Source organism: Opisthorchis viverrini (assembly GCF_000715545.1).
Source record: "Opisthorchis viverrini unplaced genomic scaffold opera_v5_396, whole genome shotgun sequence".
In the NCBI taxonomy this organism is placed as follows: Eukaryota; Metazoa; Platyhelminthes; class Trematoda; order Opisthorchiida; family Opisthorchiidae; genus Opisthorchis; species Opisthorchis viverrini.
The window spans coordinates 364,796-378,301 of record NW_008752055.1 but is presented as its reverse complement, the minus strand read 5'-3'; the positions used below and the strand labels follow the sequence as shown (position 1 = coordinate 378,301).

The window sequence follows — 13,506 nt, the reverse complement described above, 5'->3', positions numbered from 1 at the left end:
TTCGTTCCATGTTCGGAGCAATCATGATTTGTCAATTTGACTCAATTCTCTTTCCCCAGAGGCGACACATCCAGACAATAAAGTGAGCCTGGCTTTGCTGACATCCTAAAGGTTGCCATGCATCCTAACCGACATTAACCTAACTCTGGATTTTCGTTGTTCTTGGTTGTCTTCCCCGGCTCATAACAATGCCCTGTCAAGCTCCCATGCATGCCTTTTCATCTGCTCATTTTTTTCTTACCTTGTTCATTGGGTGCAAAATGTGTGATAAGATTACTTATTCTTCAGGACTACGGACCGCATGCCATTATTTGGAAGGTAGTTTTGTTCTCTCCCTTTCAAACAGTTAGTTTGTTTTGATGACCAAGAATTCGATCACTACTAATCGAGTATCCCATATCCACTTTTTCTCTGTTCTTAGTTGCTCAGCGTGATTTGACCAAGGCGGGGAATTCTATCCCGAACTTGTCGACTGATAGAGAGTCGCGTGAGTTTGACTTTCCTTTTTTTAGGAACGTGAAGCGAACTCTGATTTCTCAGAAACGAACGTCCCCGGTGGCTTCCGCTATTGGGAGAAACCAGTTCAAAAACCAGTAATTACTACAGTACATCATTTCGTCTCTGCGTACTTTCTCTCTCACTCACTCACACTCAAGCCAGCTGCACCCTCGATGAAGCACATCTATCAGTGAGAAAATTGTTGAGACAACTTAACTACTTGTTTTGAAATGACTTGGTTTGGCTTGACCGATGGTTTAGTTTTAGATGCACGCGAAATTACGGAGGGATCCACAGATTGAATGTGATACAGCTGAGTGATGGGATTAGGGAACATACGATAGCCGAGTTCCCAATGATCATCACTGTCTCTGATTCGTATCTAGTCAGTTCTATGGAATTTAAGCTAGCTGAAAGACCTCTAGTTCCCCAGCATTTAGGTGAAACGGATGTTTGATAGCCATTGGTTTGATTGCTGAACTGGGCAATTCGATTGCAGATCAATCGATGTAACATCATCACTGCGTTGTTAGGGGGTGGAGTGGAGTAGAGGGATGGATCAGTGATTGTGCTTTGAATGGTTGCGTGTTTATATAGGTGATACTAGTTGAGGATGACCTTCGATCACGATTGGTCGTAAAGTCGGATGATTTTATTGGTTGTTTGACCACAGGTTCAACACACTAAATCTATATGCTTAAATCACGGATATTCAGCTGCTGTAGAAACCTGCCGATTTAAACGCATCGCACCAGTGCAAAGTCACACTGTACGGTTCTTTTTGGTCGACAACTCGCGAGGAGACACCCTCTGATTGGATTACAAGAAAGTCCACATTTCTCGAATGCTAAAAGGATATCCTCACCAGCAAAAACAATGTTGAACTTTACCGTACATTGGATTGCGCAACACCGAGTGAAATTTCCTCGTGGCCTACATCACTTTACCTTTATTCATCATGCTACGCTTGGTTGAAGTGTTCATGTACCACTGTCTCACAGAATGATGGCCGTTATCGGTGATTGGATTGCGCAACACCGAGTGAAATTTCCTCGTGGCCTACATCACTTTACCTTTATTCATCATGCTACGCTTGGTTGAAGTGTTCATGTACCACTGTCTCACAGAATGATGGCCGTGACGCTATCGGTGATTCCTTTCAGTGATCTTCGAATCTACACTCGTAGTCTGCATAGGGTACTGTTTTTGGACAGGGTGCAACGAACAATCGAACACTGAACCTGGATTTTTCCTTTTCCTGGAGAACCGGCTATTTTTTTAAGGATAGTTTGTAAGGTAGTCATGCAAATTGTCATAGATCTCCGTTACTCGTTCGTGTACATTTTAGGCGAGCAAGTCAGCTTTGATCAGAAAATTTCTAGGGTTGTGAGGATTCTGGTAGACTTTATTCAGAAAGAGAGGTAAAAACACCTAAAACACACAAGGAATGGGATTAGATGTCATTCAACTTATGTAGCAACCAAGACGTTGCTTTGAGTCAATCACCTTTCGTTGTGGTTAGGATACGTGATTTGATACAAGGGGACAACCTCCTCTGGAAAAGTGAGGCTTAAACTCACAGCTTGAGATTGTTTCGGTTCACAGTGTCACTGCGAACCCACAACGTACGGCGCTCGATCCCCCCCACATCTCCTCCATGCTCGAACTCTCGAAAAGATTAGATGGGGTTGGTNCCACATAACTTGGACGAAACTGTGTGTGTGATGGTGAAGAGCGTCGTTTTCTTCATGCAATGTATGTTTCACGTGTGTGTTCCAGCACGATCGTACACGTTTATAAGAGTAAACCTGCACCCAAAACAGGTAAATAAATCTTCCATCGCTTTGGTTTTATCTCTCTGAGGTTATTTTACTTTGTTTGGTGTAAAGATGGTACCTGAGTTTCCACCTTACGTGAGCCGAGTGGATCTCGTCTTTTTCAATGCTTTCCGAACTATTGTGAAGCGCGGTTTAGAGGGAATTCAAGATGTCACCTCAAGTACAATTAAATCCTCAGTAGATTCTTAATGTATCTTTCCGTGCCAGGTAGAGATTTTTTTAGATTACCAAAGGCCAATGGTTCTGACCACAAACCATCTCATTGGCGGCAGTTCAGACCTTCGGACACACTACTCATTTGAGCTCCTTTTTGGGGATCTGATTCGAAACTTGAGATTTGGTTCCCTGTACAGTCCTCATCACTCATGGGTTCTCCATATCGGCTTTGTAGCAAAATTCCTTCCAGTACATTAAACGAGCGTCAATGGAGACCGTGAAGCATAATCCACCTGGAGCTTCGGTTTAGCTCCATCTCTCAAAGATCAGGGCCACTTTTGACATCCAGATGATACTTTTGGTCTGAAATGTCATCGGCACAGATGTCATCGGTCTTTGACCTTGGTCGTGGTATCTGGCACGACACTTGTGCTGTCATTGAGCACTGCAGGCCTGCGGCCCGATTTAGACTGTTGTACACCAGGAGGTTGGCGAAACATGTGTTGGCCGAAAGTTTTGTATGATATTAGAGAAGCCATGAATCCAGTTCTGGGTGAGTGAAGCCCTCTGCGCTTCAGTGTAAACAGCTCGGTCAGCTTTTGTCGGTGGCCTTCAAGATGCCCTTTTCTGTCCAGTTCGTCCCATAAAATGTTGATAATGATGAAGTTGGCTGTGCTCGCCAAAAGGCTACTTGTGTGCTAGTACTCGGAGTTACTCGACACATTTTTCGGGTACCGCAGTGCAGAACTGAAACTCCGCTTCAATATAAGCACTGTGCAATAGACCTCTTTAACATGTACGCTCGTTTTCCAGAAACGGCGGGACTTTTTGGACAAAACACCGGTGTCTCACCATCTCGGACACAATCACAGGCTCGTCTGAATGCAGTAGACGTTCAAAGCTTTGGTGCCGCGAATGAAAGCGTGGGTCAACAAAACATGTCAAACGTGCTTTCGCGAATGACCAAACGGAATCGTATGCTGATCAAGGTTAGTGCGGCGCCCTTTGGTAAGACTAGAACTGTTGAAGCTACAGAAAATTATTACAGACGTATTCGGGTGTCCCAAAAGAACTGTGAATTCTTAGGTTTCAGGCCCACTATTCTTCATTCTGCTTGAAACAGATATACTTTATTATCGAGAAATACACTTATTTGCAAATCATTTTGGTTTTAACGAGAGACCCAACCAAATTTCTTGTTTATAATTTTCTACAACCGAATGTGCTGCGTACAGGCCGCTTCATGTTTCAGTTGGCACGATATTCGAGATGTCGCAGTATATTTTCATAAAGGAAACTACTCACAAGGTTGCTGAAAACTCTTCAACAGTCTGTGGCCGGTTTCATCCTTCTTGAGGCTCATCAGGTAATCCCAGTTCCCGAGTTTCCGTCAACTTTATGTTCTACGTGAACCCAAGAAGGGCGAAACCGGTCGTGGTCTGTCGAAGAGTTTTCGGCAACCTTGTGAGTAGTTTTCTTTGTGAAGATATACTTTATATTTACCCACAACTTCACTTTAGAATTGTCCCGGGGTTTCCTATGACTTTTCCGTTTCGGTCGCAGTAGCCGCAAAAAAGAGTCAGTTTCGGTAGATTCATTGTGGAAACACAGAATTATTTCTCAGACTGACTGCATTCGAATCACTCCTTTGCCTTGAAAAAAGAACAAGCGAATTGCTCCATGTTAGTCTTACTGTGGGGTGGCACTTGTGAGTACTTTGGATGAGAATATTAGTGCTTCGGGTGGCCCACAAGTAGTCTTGGCTCCACAGCCATGACAAAATAACTATTCAATATCACCTAATCTCTTCAGGTCCCCAACAGTGGGGGGTCCTCGTGACCAGCGCGTCATTAAGGGGTGGATAGTCAGAGGTCCAGCTAGGCACAGAAGATGGGACCTGGGTTGGTGGTGAAACGTTTGGAATTGAGATGCAGAACTCAGTGAGCAAGGTAAAGACCAGTCTCGAGTGCCGAGCACAGCCACACGGTCGTACAAGAGAATGAGTCGTTACAGGGCGGGTCGTTACCTGGAAGAACCGACCCAATACCGGCCGCGTCGTCCTGATCCAGAGCCAACCATGGTCTGCTTCAGCAGTGTTTTACGCTAAGGAGTCCACCATTAAGCTGTCAATGGTAGTGAATACAACTCAGATAATCCGTTGCCTTCACTAAGGCGAGCTCCTGACACGTGGTAGACACATTTTAGTACCGTTCAGATTGACAAACATGGGTCTTTTGCTTGCCTGATTCCACTTGACTAGTTGCTACATCGTCGAGCACCACGAGGCTTCGTTTTTTTTTCAGAATAAAATTTTCTGTATTTCAAACTGATGATCCGCCTTTACATCTTGGCTGAAAATACATTCTTCCCAATGGTACGGTGGCTCCTCTGATGAGGAGCACACACGGGACTTGGTGAAAATCCTCCCTTCCTAGAGAAAGGGGTCAATGATACTGAACTTTTTTTGAAAAACATGATGGACCTCATGACACTTACTCATTTTTTATGGAGATATCTGTTTTCTCTGTATATTTCATGCTTCTTCTATTTCATCTGAAGTATAATCCGCACGCAACTGACGATAAACATCGTATGCAAGTAGGGACCTCAGTGCCTAAGCTGTTCCCAGCATTCTAATTATCGGCGTAGTTAGTGTTCAAAACTAGATTAAGCAACCTGAATTTTCAGTATCTTGATACTTTTACACGTCTGATTTATGAAAATAACCAATTTGTAATGAAGGAGTGAACCTACCAAATGCGGAGCACTGACACTGATGAGAATAACAATAAATGAGAAAATTATAGCAGGATTGAATTTCATGGCACCATGAAGTTGTTTGCTAGTGCGAGTCAAGTGTGCCCGAGATACACAACATCTCCGACGATATTTTCACGATACGGCAATTGTAAAGTAGTCATTTTCGACCAAAGTTTAACTTTCAGGAGGGTTGCTCCACGTTTTTTCGATCCAACCGAGTACTTCTTTTCAAAATGAAGTATGGGAACATGGTATCCTTATCCTTATCGTCGTCATCATCATCATCATCATCATCGTCATCATCATCATCATCATCATCATCTGATTACCAGCTATGGAAATAAGTTCCCATCAAATGGCTGAACTGAAAGTAGTTGGAGCACTGGTAGTGTTGACCAGAATAGCCGGATCAATCACCAGTGAGCTTATCCCCATGATGCACCTCGTGAGTTACCTTATCGTGCACAACTTTTGGGATCACACCTTTTTACAGAAAGTTTAGTTATCCAGCTTATTAGGTAGTACTGGAAATGTGCACCGGAGATAACCTGTACAACGTAAAATCGTGGCTATCGATAGCTAAATATAAATAAGTTGTCGCGCCGAATAGTGTTTGTGTTTCGTGGTGACCTTTCTGAGGGAGTATTTGGGCCAGAACTATCAAGGTTCACCAGCTCCTTTTGTGGACTCCGTGGTTAGAGCGCAAATTTACTGATCGAAATGTCCTTGGTTCGAATCCGGCCTCTGCCTCTCGACTTCACCGGTCTAGGCTTGGATAAGCTGATAGTATCTCAGCTCTCGTGCTTCCATTTGGTGACATGGCAGTTAGACATCGAAAAGAGGCTACAGCCGAAAGATTTTTTTTATTTTTTGATCAATCCCATCGTGAATTTATAAGGATCAGGGAAGGTTCTTATTGGGGAGGGGGGAAATTGTGGGACCATTTGTCACTTAACACGTTATTGCACTCTGAATGTACGATATACTGGTTGTCCGTTGAGCTTGGTACTTTTATCACAAATGTCTGGACGCCAGGTGACGTGATAAAATAGGTTCGGGTGACGGCGTGGTTGTAGTGGGCGCATTCCTGTTAAGCTACCATATGTCATCCTGTGACGAATTTGGATTTTCTGTTACAATTAGTATTTGGTCGTTTTATCCACTTCCTTAATTTCTTTACATGGTGACAATAAAAGCTGTGAACAATAGAAAATGTCAAACTTTCCGTAAAGTTTGTTCATGGAGCCGTACCGCGAGAATAATTTTACCCTGTTACACATTATTCCGGTTGGATTTCTCCAGGCTAAGTTCAGCAGCCGAACTGTGTTCACTTTCTCATTGGATTATGTTCCCACCAAAAAACTCCAGAGATATCCCAAATCGGTTTATTGATTTACCTTTGCATTGCATCCAGGCCACCTGCAACTCGCTCTGGTGGCTGGCTCTCACTCGATAGGACACGTGACTCCATCGGTTGAGTATTCAAATCACGTGTCCAGTCACAGCTGATTAGGGTACAGGCAGCTGAGGCTCCCGTGATAGTTGATGTTAAATCTTCGTGAAACTATACCCTTATTTTCTGAGCACACGACTGCTCCTATTTGGGTGGCGAGAATAGCCAAAGTACGAAGGCATCTGATTCTCCTCAAATTAAGAACTCGTTCCATCCAAGGTGTAAGTTGGATAAATCAAGAAATATTTCAGGCCAACAAGATGAATGCGTTTAAACGGTTGATAAATTTCACTGAAATTCCCCATGGGCGCTTCACATCCGAGTTCTTGAATCTCTGTTGGAAAGTTCTGAATACTTTCTGGAAACCCCAGCTAAACTCGCCCTACTTCCACTTGAGTTCTGTACGGTTTCAAACATACTTGCCACAGATCTGATTCTTTGTAAAATCAGTTCCTGATTTGTCCAGACACTCGCCTATCTACTGCTCCGTAGTCCAAGTGTTTTTCTTGCCTGAACAACCATCGGCGTCCTTGAGTGCTTCCTAACTGTCGGTCCGTAGGGTGAAAATCTTTCCGTCTAATCTCTTCACATGACTTGGAGGCCGTAGAGTGAGAGAACACGAAGGTTGGCTGAATACCTACACGCAACGGCCTTGTCTCTCTAGCAGTCCTATTACTCACAATCAGATGAAGGGTGGAAACGAACCGGGGGAGGTCAGAAGATGACTTGAAGTATGAAAGCGATTGCCAGCGAAATTTGGTTGCCTGCATAGGGACCCCGAGATGGGACACATCAAGGGTTAGAGACATTGTTAGACATGGCTAAGTCGTGCCCTCAGTAGCACTTGTGCATCCAAGCTGTTGGCTCCGATGTATAGCTCCTTTCCCAATCCATCCAGTAAAAAGTCAACTGTATAGGCCACCGCCCCCATTACGCAGCAATCTACCCCACCTCCCAAATCATTGGTGAACGAAACTGCATCAGCTAGAACCACTGTGAGACAAGTATGCGGTTTTTGCGGTTGTCGATGATAATGATTCTTCGCTTGATCGGTCGAATACAGCGCACTTCCACTACTCGGTAGAAAAAATTTGTGAGATGACTGACTTCTTACGCATTTGTCCTCTTGCGCTTTTTTGGTTTTGTGGAGAACCGAAATTTCGTTTTCTGCGCTATGGCTAACTTGCCAAATCACATCAGTATGGGCCAATTCGATGACTCTTCGAAGTCACCGTATACACTATAGCATACCCGTCAGGTGACAAGGAGACAACAGTTCGATTGGATATTTTTTGAAAGTATTTGAAATTAGGACGAATGGATCTGCATTTCCTGTTATTTATTTGAAGTCCTGGGGTCTTCGATGGTGAGGGGTCATGGCCTTCCCCCCTCTAGAGATCCAGCTGTTCCCTGGAATACAACGAAACCCACAGTGTGAAGATGCTTCATGCTGCTAGACTTAGTTTGGAAGACCTTGTCGTCTTAGTTCTTTTATGAATGCTGCGGAGCATGGTTTTCTCCGTATGAAGTCAACCAAGTTCAACTGTCAACAGGAGATTGCATTTATCCCTTCAGGCGGGGAGAACTGTGCATCCGCGTCACATCTTGTTGGGAGCATGGTAATGGAATGCTTTCGGATGGCCAGCTTGTAAGCTATATGTAATTATTAAGGGGCATTATCACCTGTTTTCCTTCGCATAAAGCTGTGACTATCGTTTTAGATTTGTTCACTCTTGGTTTAATTGGATTTTCATGGTGCCTGGGTAACAGCCAAATGCAAAAACTGTCAACAAAGTACGTTGATGAAGATATTTGAAAGTGGCAGTGACATCCGTGAGGTGCCTCGGGTATTTGGCAAGCCAAAAGACGAATAAAGTGGACTCGTCCGGTTTCGTTGTTGAACTTCCAAACGTATCACTCCCCATTGAGCAGCCAGATGATTAATTTCTAATGCTAAAATACGGTGGGCATTAAACACGTGATCGATTGGCATTCTGTTTTTCATTTGGCTTCTGCAGACCACTCCTAACGCATAACGTAATCGCTCGATCAGGTGATCGTGTTTGTTCATTATTTTTACTGCTTGATATGCCGAACCCTTGGCTCCATTAGTGTGTCCATTGTTCGACAAATTAGCAGCCCGAAATCAACGAGGGTTCGGTACTCCTCTGAATAACTTAATTATCGATCGGTTTGCATACAGTTGTTTGACGACATGCGTCTTCTCCCACAGGAATTGGAAGACCAGACTACTTCCCACACCATGAACATGACCACGTCTAAGGATGATCCTCAAACACTGAGTTCAGTCCCACTTGTTCCATCTTCGGAGCAGGATTCGACACAACAGACCAGATTATCACACCACTACAACTCAAATAATTCGCAGGTTGAAGAAAGTTCAAAATCAAGCGCAGTTCGATCAAACCCGTTGTTAAGCAATGGAACTGAGGATAGAAGAGATGAGTACGTTTCAAACTGACTTGGTCTTTATGTTCGCGTATAGCCTAGAATTCCTTTGATTCAATTAGTTGATCGTTTTCTACTCAGTTAGAACCTTGAGGTCTTCTACGATAGAGTTAAAAGGACAAATCACCTTTCATAAACAGGCTCAGCTCAGTCCAGCGCAAGTACTGAATTCGTGCATAAATTTTTGTGTTAGTCGATACATTACCGGCAAGCATCTCAGATGGGCCTTCCTCTGAGAAGTCTTCACTCAAGAAGCCAGTCAAATGGATGTTTTGTGTGATGAATCTGTTGCCTGTCCCATCTAAGTTCAAGGCAGTCGAATTACTGACTATTCGCCCTTGCCTGGATGTTAGTACTCAGCTTCTATCCAGAAAGTTTCGGATTCCTGCGTCGTTTGGGGTTCGAGATACGTGCGCTGCTTGTGGCTTCTAAGGAAAAGAAATCAAGATGAACCTGCCGCAGAAAGTAAGAGGCTTAGATTCCTGCCTGGTTATCCAGGACTCGAGGAGCCAGGGGTGTTACCGGTTGACGAATCTTCCGAGAATATCCCGTACTAAAACTGCATAGCCGTGCGACGCTTTGAGGTGTTGCTTCATGAGCAGGTCGTTTTTTCCCAATCGTTACTTGCACTGAGTTCTCGAGCGTCATGCTAGTTAAGTTGAGAATGCTCATGGAAAAAGCTTTGCTGTCTATTTATCGATGGATTGCTTTTTCATCGATTTTTAAAGTTTACTTGGTTCTCCTTACCCGCTTTGGTCTGATCTCTGACGAAAATCCAGGCTCACACATTTCGTGTCACTGATCTCTTTGTTTTACAGGTCTCCGCACTCATTACTTAAAACTAATGTGTTTTGCACTAGCTTGACTACTGCTTGTTTTCGGCGTCTTTGTGAGGACATCATATTCCACCATGAACCTTTTCAGTATAGTTGCAGATTTGCAGAAGGCATTCCCCGGAGGTGACCGGCTCGAATCGAACGTAATGAAACGCCCAACGGACGATATGACTGATCTGGGCCTGTCCACCACAGTGTCATTGCCCTGGAGTAATTCTCAGAACCTGGGAGAAACAGGTACAGGTTAGTTATACTGGTTCAACCACACAAATATAGCGCCTTCATGCTGAATGCCGTGTTGTGGCAAAATGACCGATGACCCTAAAATCGTCCCATGTTGCTTACTTTATCGTGAATGCCTGTTGTAACTTGCTGTACAGTAGTGCAACTCTTTATCGATCCCTTGGCTTCCTGCATCGCCCACTATGATATATCAAAAGGCACGGTAGCTCTACACAGCCCTTTATGGAGACAAAGGAAAATCAGTACAACTGTATATATAGGGTAGTCACAGAGTGTTCCACAAGATCGTGCCAGAATCTCCGTGAGGGGGTGAGAAGCGTCGAGTCAAAGGTGCTTGACTTGGATTAGCTGGCATTCTAACCAATCAGGGCATGCCTTCGTTTGGCCCGTGTCCTGCACGTGACACATCCGTCCAACTGATGAGGTGTTCGGTTAATAGGGACAGCTGGCCTCCGTACAATGCCTCCGGTTGAATTGAATCTTTTGATACCCAGGCTCGTCGCTCGTACCCAGGTTCGGCGCATGTGTGAACCTACCGACACACACCTTCATGCATCGGTTTTCCTCGCTTGGATTCCTAATCTTAGCTGTTTAAGAGGTTGACCTCATTTAGTGTGCAAGGTGACGCGTCCACAAGGCACCCACTCCATTCCATCTCCACTCCATCTCCTACTCCATCCACATCTCTTTGAAGAGCCAACTTCAGCCTTTCCTCTTCTCAGGCACCTAGGGTGAAGGGCAACCATTCTCATTTCTTACTCCTCGTGTAACGGAACTATACATAAACTTTGGGCTCATGACATGGTATTTGGTCTCTACCTTTTTGTGGCTGAACAAGAGCTTCTTCGATGCGGTTACTACAGAGCATCACCTTGTTAAAGGCTTGGTTGTCGGAAAACATAGTTGTATCAGGGTTTCTATGATGATAACCTACCAATTGAGTGTGCTGCCAGTGGAATCTGTCAATCAGTTGGACCTGCGAGGTAAATTTCTTGGGTTTGGCAAACTCATTTGTTCGTTTGAAAGCCAATCGGCTGTTCTGTAATGCGTAAGGTTCCAGATAATAGGGGAGCGGAGTTCGGCAGATTATTACAGTTGGCGGACCGACACATGGAACTTTCAGTACTACTGACGCGTTATGTGCTAGTTAAGAAACAATTCGTCGGCCAACGACTCAGTAGTTATTTGTTTCTTGATTTGTGTTGGATCTGCAGACCACATTCGCCTCCGATCAGCCGTCCACCAGTTGCTATCAGTTAACATCAATCCAAAAATCTATAGACAGGAAACAGTACAATCCTACACCATTTGATAGAACCAAATCACTAATTTGGCTAACCTAGGCGTAATACGCTACTCATAAGGTTGCTGAGAGCTCTTCGACAACGCACGACTGGCTTCGCTCTTCTTGCTGCTCATCAAGTAGGCGCGGTCTCCGAGTTTCCGTCAACCTTACATTCTGCTTGAACCCAAATCGCACGAAAATCCTAAACGAGACACTCAGCTGGGTTTCAGGTGATTCTCCCGTTAGGATCAAATTTGACTAACATACTTTTTCGGAGCTACTGGTTATCACGACTGAATCGATCACAGTCAGGTTGTCGATGACACCTTCATGCCCCCAAAGCTATGAACACAATCGGCACAACTTAGTTGGATCGATCAGATAGATAGGTGCTACCTGACCAGTTTTTTTTAGCTCCACACCATCTATAACCTCCTTTTCACGTTAGTCCTTCACAGTGAATAGTTGCTTTCAGTTGGGCCAACACCTTCCTAAACAACTGTCTGTTAGTACCTGCATTCTGGTTACCTGTCATTGTGTCAGTTCGAAGAGACAGTTGGGCTGTTTCGAGAATCGTAATCCTTTTTTAGTGTCTTCTCTCATTAGTTCATTAACACTTCGGGGCGCACACATTGGTAGTAGTTTCCCGTTTTCACCAGCAGAATCATGAAGCACATAGACGTATTTAGTTTTCCGAATGAAACACCTGAGCAGTGTAACAGGCTTTTGTAAGCGCAGACTTCTCTGGTGAATCGTGTCCTGCGTAGGAGCCATTTTCTAGAGAAACCCATGTACCGTTTATTTTTGCGTCTCCTCATTGCTCAATGATTGCATTTCAGGCACAAACTCAATAAATAAAGCCTACAACAGCGTATGTTCTGAAAAAGGTTACTCGGAAAATAAAGACATGATAACGACCATCGTGGAACATCCAGAGGAACAAGCCACATCGATACCGATTTTACAGAAACTCACAGGAGAGAGAAGTCGTGGAAACGGTGTGGATGAAATCACCCTGGCGAAAATTAATGAATACCGAAGTCGCCTGTACTTTGACTGTCCGGCGATCCGAAGTGTGACACATTCGAACTCCATCGTATCCCCTGCTCCGTTGGATGTCACACGAGATCCTCTACCTGTATCACCCATCGTGAAACCTTGGAGAAGTAGACTAAAATTAAACCGGCTTCACGAATCTCCGACAGTCACTTCAGTTGTGGACGGCTCTGTCACACCCAGTAACCTACCCGGACTAAGTGAAAGCCCGACTGACCCTGTCGTGCGCGTGAGTTTTCGATTCTCATTAAACCTGTCCACATGGACGCACATGTAACGTAGCTATGCTTATTCTAGGATGACCTGGCCGGGTGACATCTCAGTTTTTATGAATAGACGCCTTTACATTTTTCAGAATCCCTATTCTCGTGAACCAGGTAGGCAGGCTTGTCGTCATTAACCTATCCCGGTGAAACCTTACCTGTCATGTCTTGTTGTCTCGATGAAGTAGTACTCTAATTCAGGATAGTGTGCTAAGAATGTTGGGTGCCGAACGTGCACTTAATATGGTTCTACTTCTGTTTATTTTTTTGACCCACTTACAAGAACATGGGCAGTTCGGACAAAACAGTACTTTTCAGACATTCTGCACTTTTCACGTAGAAGTACTATGCGAAATGTGTTTTCCAGGCTTGTCTTGTGAATTTTTTGCATCTCCTCTTGAAGCTGCGGTTGAGTTTTTGTTCAGCGGCATCAGTCCGCGCTCAAATCACCGGGATTTTTAGAAGTAAAGCTGCTTTGCCTAATGTTTCTCCACTTTGGGCGTTAGTAAAGTCTGTCGTTTCCATAATCACCTGACACATACACACAAAAAACATTTAATATTAGTTCAGTAAGCTGTATAAGCCCCGGCGGACTAGGTGGAGATGATATTATTTCTCGAATCGGAAAGACCAGGACAGCTTTTGCCAA

General features: G+C 44.3%; 1 protein-coding gene across 1 annotated transcript in view; it reads left to right on the top strand.

Moving 5' to 3' along the window:
* T265_10711 (hypothetical protein) overlaps positions 1-13,506 on the top strand; it is a gene marked incomplete at both ends in the record, with an annotated part of 54,951 nt that overhangs the window by 37,558 nt on the left and 3,887 nt on the right. Inside the window, 5 exons of the mRNA XM_009177166.1 lie at positions 422-487; positions 3,306-3,481; positions 8,939-9,171; positions 10,099-10,253; positions 12,378-12,823. Of these exons, the coding sequence (XP_009175430.1) occupies positions 422-487; positions 3,306-3,481; positions 8,939-9,171; positions 10,099-10,253; positions 12,378-12,823 (1,076 nt within the window). The remainder of the gene's footprint in view (positions 1-421; positions 488-3,305; positions 3,482-8,938; positions 9,172-10,098; positions 10,254-12,377; positions 12,824-13,506) is intronic.